Genomic DNA, 7,519 nt, shown 5'->3' on the forward strand with positions numbered 1-7,519 from the left:
TATCAGTTGAATTCAGAACGTACCTCAGTAGTCATTTTTTTCTAATTTTATTTCTCACGATGAATTAAACGAATCTTCTTTTTATTGTCAACTCATGGAATTTTTTCCCGTTATTCGGTTTTTTGCATATGAAAATACAACTTCCCCAGCAACGGCGAGATAAACTGTTATATATATTTTCCAATTTGGGATTATGTTCATATATTGTCATGTGATTAAAGAAAATTTCATATGGATACGAATTATGGGATATAAAATTTTACACTCGACCTGTAACACTTTATTAAATTACAAATAAGTTTCTGTTTACATGCGAACTTGATGGTTTTCTCCGAGGGCGCTTTTTTCAGATCTAAAGTTACAGTGTAAATTATCATGATGAGTTTTGTGGTTTAAAAAAGTGAAAAACAGTAGCTGAGATTTACAGTACTCCTAGAATATGTAAACTTTTTTATGAATCAATCGCTTAGGGCCAATTCTTTTTAATTGAATTAATTTCATATTGATTCAAAAAGGGCATTGTACACTATGTACAGCAAAAGCATCGTATTCACCAATCCTCACCAGCGCTGTCTGAACCGCTCTCCTCTTCTTCCTCCGCCTCTACACCAGTTTCCGCTTCTGCTTCTTCTCCTTCAGCTTCAGCTCCCTCGTCTTCAGCCCCTGCTTCAGCTCCTTCTTCTCCTTCACCACCTCCTTCGGCTCCTTCTTCTGCGGCTCCTGCTTCGGCTTCAGCACCTCCAGCCTTTTCACCAGCAGCATCAGTACTTCCAGCATCTTTGGTTTTACTTCCTGCACTAGCTCCCTCCGCCTCAGCCCCATCAGCACCCGCTACATTGCCACCTTCAGATGCAGCAACTGATTTAGCATTCTTTGGTCCAGTAGTGTCAGCCCCCTCAGTCTCTTCGGCAGCGGGTTCTTTGGCCTCGTTGGCTGCCACTTCAGGCGCCGATGGCTGGCCACCGAAAGTCTTTCGGTTCACCTGAGGGATTACGACTTTGCTGGGCACAGGCACCACAGACGACGATGGCTTCGCTGCCTTGGGTGTTGTGTTGAAGAAAATGACGGTGACAGGGCGGCGAGTTGTGGTAGTCGTGGTCGTGGTCGGAGATTCGTTTATTTTTGGCTCCGCCAGTCCGAAGTGAGCGCGGGCTAAGGAATTCTTAGTTTGAGGGCTGAAGAAAGATGATGAAGAAGTAACTGAAGGCTTATTTGGGGAGGTAAAAGGATTGGACTCTGATTTAAGATGCAAGCTTGGTGCAGGTGCGGAGAAATCGGAACTTTTTGGAGCGGAAGGAAAGCTTTTGGGAGCAGGAGGGAAGGTTTCTACGGGATTCAACGGCTTGCCTCCAGGAAAGACATTATGGGAACTGACAATCCTATAGCCTTTGTTGTCAGCAATGTAGTTAACACTGAACTTTTGGCCATTGGGGGCAGTCCAACCGTACCCGCCGCTCACTGATTTGCCAGCCACGCCAGTCTGCTCGTGGTTCAGATGGTCTGATTTGTAGTTGTAGATCATACGAGGCGGGAACGCGAGGCAGCTGGCACTTGCCCACAGCGTCAAGACAACCTGAAAAAAACATTAAAAAATATAACTCAGCACTCATTGCATTTAGTGACAGAGAGCGCATTTTTTCGTCGACGAAAACGTGAATTCACGGACGGGCAGACAGACAGACAGACGAACGAACATGACGAGCACATGCAATAGCGCCTTTTCCACAAATGAGAAAATGCGCTAAAAATACCTTATATGTCCAAGGATTGTGGCTTATATTCATAAAAAGAGATATATATCCTTTGAATACTTGCATTTATCATAAAAAAGCATAAGCTCTAAATAAACCTGTTAGAGAAAAACTTCCTCGGCTCATTTATACGCTCCGAAGCTAGGTAATGTTAATATCGGAAAGTCATTTTGCAGTTTTCGTTCTCTTGAATATTACGTACAAATTTTACCGTAAAATTAGCAACAGGCATCGCCCGCTTTGTCTACTGCATTAAGAACTAAGGCTTGAGTACGTCACATTTAAGCCACGTTAATAATGGTGTATTAACTCGTATATTCGAAGTATCCTGCCATTACTGCAACGGTTGGTGAAACAATTAAAAATAAAACTTTAGCCCATGAATCTCTCATGCAGTCAATAAGATCCTCAGAGTTCAGGTACTCTAAGATTTCAAATTTGGCTATCTTTTGCACCGTTGCAGATGACGCGAGAACTGGCGCTCTGCAGCGCTCTGGGGAATTACCTATTATTATCAATCAATATATTAAAGGCTTACCATGAATATGGCCATGATTTCTGTTTAAGCAAACTGAACTCTTTCGAAAGAATTCGGAGAGATTAATTTTAACGCAATAGTAATGAGGCAATGTAAGAGTCATATAGAAGTGACACATGAACCTTCGTTCTGAAGTTGTCTGTTATGTTTCATTCAGGGTACTGATGATTTAAAAATATTAAATTAAGAATCAAATTGTGTTGATGTATCGCAATCTCCTTAATTGATATTAACCAACTGTTGTTTCTCTCAGATGTCGTATCTCACGAACAAACTTCTTATTGCCAGTTATAGCCTGCAACGTTAATTAAGGAAGCCAACCTATGGTCCTCTTACCAGTAAGAGTTTATGCGCTTTCGAATTTTCCAAACCATCAAATTCATATTAATTGATCAGCTGAATCCGCAAATAGAAATATCGGAAACCGAAAATGGCAGGTATCCTACCATGTAAGTCCTGAAAGACGTTCACTGAATCCAGTAAGGAAATTATGTCCCAGGGAAGACATTGTATTGGATCAAATTCTCTTGTTAAATCTAGTGAGAAATTTTTCTTTAAAATTGCTGAGTTCAAGTTTTTTGACTAAAGTAGTGATGCCTGACTTTCGGTCAACGCGGAAGCCTTGAATTCCAAATCATCGAAGCAAAACTTACAATATTCAAATTTACGAATTATGAAATTTCACACAGCACGCAGACACTCTTAAATTTTCACCAAGTAAAAATTCATGTATTTCAGCGTTTTATCATGCCATTGTCCCCAAAACCTGAATTATATTTTAATTCACTTTAATTTTTCTGTCATTTATTTAGGGCATAAAAACCCCGCATTCACTTCCCATTCTATCATCATGAAGCTGGAGGAAGCACATTACATCGCATATATAATTATGGCCGCCATACATCTCATCACAATTTATCATTGATATTGATAAGAAGGACGTTCGTAATCACCAGCTGGAGCTGTTCTACAGTCAGTAAAGACGTTCATTATCACCAGCTGTAACTGTTCTACAGTCAGTAAAGACGTTCGTAATCACCAGCTGGAGCTGTTCTACAGTCAGTAAAGACGTTCGTAATCACCAGCTGGAGCTGTTCTACAGTCAGTAAAGACGTTCGTAATCACCAGCTGGAGCTGTTCTACAGTCAGTAAAGACGTTCTTAATCACCAGCTGGAGCTGTTCTACAGTTAGTAAAGACGTTCGTAATCACCAGCTGGAGCTGTTCTACAGTCAGTAGAGACGTTCGTAATCACCAGCTGTAGCTGTTCTATACAGTCAGTACAGACGTTCGTAAGCACCAGCTGGAGCTGTTCTACTATGTACAGTCACTTAGACAACTTCCACACGAATTCGACTCCAGTTTCCAAGGAGGACGAGGAGCGTGCGAGACAAAGCACAATTTGCAATAAATTAGTATAAGTATTAGACGTTGCTATACAAGGAATACTGCGCACGACATACGTTAAGATTAAACTTTAAACTCGCTCTGCATGGAACCAGTAATATTACATTATGAAAATCATAGATGATATATTTTGATGCTTTACGTTACAATAATTCATATCCAAAGCTTTGCGAAATTATCGATTTTATAATTCACAATTATTCTTATTTTATTCAACCTAAGATGGGAAATGTGCAAGACAAGTTGAATCTTAAATTTTCGCAGGACTTGAGAGACCTTTGTCATGTGAATAACTTTCAACGTACAAGCAATCCCGCATGAAAAGTTATTACTCCGAACATCAATGCCACCAATTTTAGGTGCAAATCGAACTGGCCCGAAAGGCAGAAAACATTGTCCACTGAAGCATATGGCCTATCAATCCGATTGGAAAGATTCATTAATTGTTTCCCTTTTTTATTTTGAGATGAAAGATTTTAAAAAGTTTATAATGTCAACGTGCGTAATGCGTTTCATTGAGCCTCATGCACTTTTCTTTACTGTACACATTTTTTCAGACAAAAACGTGACAGGATTACCTCGAAACACCGCATGATAATTAATTGTAAGATTTGAATAGATTTTCACTTGACATAAGACCTGCTTTGATGCAGAATAAAAACAAACGCGGATGTTATAGATCAATTTATAACCAATTTGTAACTGGTATTTGAGGAAATTAATAATAGTGTTTTCTTGAATAAAATTTGTTGCGACCTCATAAAGAATTGAAAACCTGAAAATTCACGCCCATGAATTTTCAAAGTGAAGAATTACGTGATTTGATTTTACCGCTGAATGGTAATGAATTTCAGGGATGCAATTGAAGACGTAATGATTACGGCGAAGTCGATTGCCGGTGGCGGCGTGCGATGTTCTTCACATCAAGGCTGCAGTCAAGGCCTTCCGCGGTGCAGGAAAAACGTACCGTCATTATACTTGAAAAGATCGGATACGAATTTCAAGTTCTTCTTTACAAGGATGAAGTTTTATATTTTTCGCCATTTCATTGATGAAACATGAGAATGCGACTTTTAGGCATCGATGTTGCCTATAAAAACCATTTCTGTCAATTTTAGCCAAAATTTTGTAATCATATTTCATGCAGAACATGTTCCATCAAATCATGGAATTTCCAAGATTATAATGAAATTTACTGAGACTCATACCGTAGTTGAGAAAGTAAAAGTTTACGCACTAACAGTAGGAGACGGTGATCTAAAAATATTTCATTTAGTTCTTTTTATTTTTCATAAGATTAAGTTTCTATATATTTTATAAATTTTTATTTTGTTTTTTTGAATATCTCCTTCCGATTTGCCAGTGGTATTTAACAAGCCGGTATTCACGAGTTCTGTTAATCTGCACGTATACTTAAAAACTCGATCTTCGCAGATTTGAATTCTAGTATTCTGGCGTCTCAAACTGCAGCAATTAAAACGATAACGCAATATTATTGTGAAAACGCCCTGTTCATCGACCGCCACTTATGCGGTACCGCCCTGTTCATCGACCGCCACTTATGCGGTACCGCACTATTCATCGACCGCAACTTCTGCGATAACGTTCCATTTTCAGCCGCCACTTTCAGTTTTCATCGGCTAAGGTCGTCTGAGGGCAGAAATATTAAGCTGCTCCACCACTTTCATTTTCACGAATTGTGGGCATGAACTTCTCCAGTGTTTCAGGTAACTCAAATGAATAATATTTATGCTGGATCAGTTTCAAACTATACAATTCTTGGTTTCTTTTCTATTCGAATATTTTTGTGGTGCATTCCTTGACTTATAATTTAAATTACTCTCAGTTGTTCGTTACATTCTTTAAACAATTTCGTTTATTTAGACGATCCAATTTGAATACTATCATCATCTATTAGAAAACATGATAACGATTCAGTATATAAGGCCGCATTTAGCATTCGATCCCAGCATGCTACGAACTGTTTCCTCTGAGTTAGATAATTGTATGGAAATAACTCACAATGTTCCACATGGTTACAGGATCCGGCTTTCACTCGACTGAATTTTTCAATAATAAAATTGCTTGGGAAGTTTCCTATTTTTCCTGTCGGTGATGAGCAACTCGCGCTTCGTTGGAGCACTGCAACAGCCTGCTCGTCAGACCACGAATGTCGACGCTCGGGTCAGGCGCCGCCGTTATAAGCGCTGCCGAGACCTTGGGATCTTTTTTGAAACAAAGCTTCGTGTAGCTCTGCCCGATGCTGCTCATCCAAATCCAGAGTTAAGATTTACACTAAATCACAATGTATTTAGTCAAATTTTTTTATTATATTTGTGTTAACAAGTCGGTTGTGGACTTATTTGTATGAGGGACATGGTATTTTTATTTTATCTCACGACCATTGAATGTAATAAACCTTTTTGTGATATTCAGCTATAATTTTATAGAAATTAAAAGTTATTTCTTTCATGTTATAATTATAATTTAAAATATAATGAGGCCTTTTAACTAGTTCGTTCCAATTATTTACTAATAATTAATTACCAGCAAGGTTCTGATCGCTAATATTGAAGTAGACGGATTTTGTGTCTAGAGCGGGAACAATGTTTTGCAACGACTCGACATTTACAATTGAGCTAATAATTAGTCATCAATATAGTTAAAATATCATATAAACTTATTGAACAGAGGTAGACGTTTTTAAGGCACTATTTGCGAAAAAAATCCTGTATCCCTCTCAACATATGCGACTATACAAACTGAAAAGTCTATTCTTTGACGTGGTACAATGAAATTAAAGATTAAATTTCAAGCAAATTTTTTAATTAATGGATCTTTGTGCCTTGATTACCCCTTTAAAGCCAAGGCCAAGTGTATCGTAATAAGAATCATCCGTGAACTTATGTCTCCGCGCAGAAACGTTGAAGGACGCTTCCAGTTCATGACCAAGAGGCGTTAATCCTGAGAAAATTTATTTGAGTCACCGAAAGGCGTGCCTGTAAATTGACTGTATATAGTCAGGTGATATCGTGGGACCAAACCTGACTGTAGAATGTGGGTGAAAATAATCTAATAGGTTAATACAGTAGAATACTGATGATTTAAAACGGTAGATCGGGTGATGATGTTAAAACGGTAAACCGGGTGTTGATGTTAAATGGTAGATCGGGTGATGAGGTTAAAACAGTAGATCGGGTGATGATGTTAAAACGGTAGATCAGGCAGTTAATTAGCGGATATGAGGTGACATAGATGGTAAATAAGTTATTAGCTCTGGTTAAACCTACACTGTTAGAAAAATGACCGTTAACGGTATTACCGGCGTTTCAGTGGCCGGTCGGCACGTGAAAAGAAACAATGTTTCACCGTTTTTATTCCAATTTAACACCAGAAATCCGTAAAACATCTGATAAAAACGGCAAAACCGTTCACTTTCACGGGGCGACCGGCCACTAGGATGCCGGTGGGACCGTTTTTTCACAGTTTTTTCTAACAGTGTATTGCATATCAGGTAACGATATAGCCGAATAATTAACTTTAGCAATGTATATGAAAACTAGCAAGTAATAAAAAGTCTTGAGTTAAAATATAATTACTGAAAATGCAAATAGAAACGCGCACACCGCTAAACATTCTTGTGCGCGATCGCTATTTTTGTATAAATATATCAAGGTCAGAAAACCTGAATAAGCTGAAAAACTAAACATGAACTGAACGCGAAATCCCGTATTTGAATGAACACATTCATGCACAGTATCTAACAAGTGTCCCATTCTACCAAGTGACTTCACTTTGTGAAGGATCTAGGCCCGGCAATGTGT

General features: G+C 38.6%; 1 protein-coding gene across 1 annotated transcript; it reads right to left on the bottom strand.

Annotated features, from left to right (window-relative positions):
• Positions 1 to 265: 265 nt before the first annotated feature.
• LOC108683089 (ribosome-binding protein 1) lies at positions 266 to 5,869 on the bottom strand. The gene is made up of 2 exons (XM_018172371.2): positions 5,718 to 5,869; positions 266 to 1,573 (listed from the first exon to the last, which is right to left on the bottom strand). Exons 1-2 carry the CDS (start codon positions 5,727 to 5,729, stop codon positions 551 to 553), a joined length of 1,035 nt encoding a protein of 344 aa, XP_018027860.1. The 5' UTR covers positions 5,730 to 5,869; the 3' UTR covers positions 266 to 550.
• Between the last annotated feature and the right edge of the window lie 1,650 nt (positions 5,870 to 7,519).

This window comes from Hyalella azteca, unplaced genomic scaffold (assembly GCF_000764305.2).
Source record: "Hyalella azteca isolate HAZT.00-mixed unplaced genomic scaffold, Hazt_2.0.2 contig11898, whole genome shotgun sequence".
NCBI lineage: Eukaryota > Metazoa > Arthropoda > Malacostraca > Amphipoda > Hyalellidae > Hyalella > Hyalella azteca.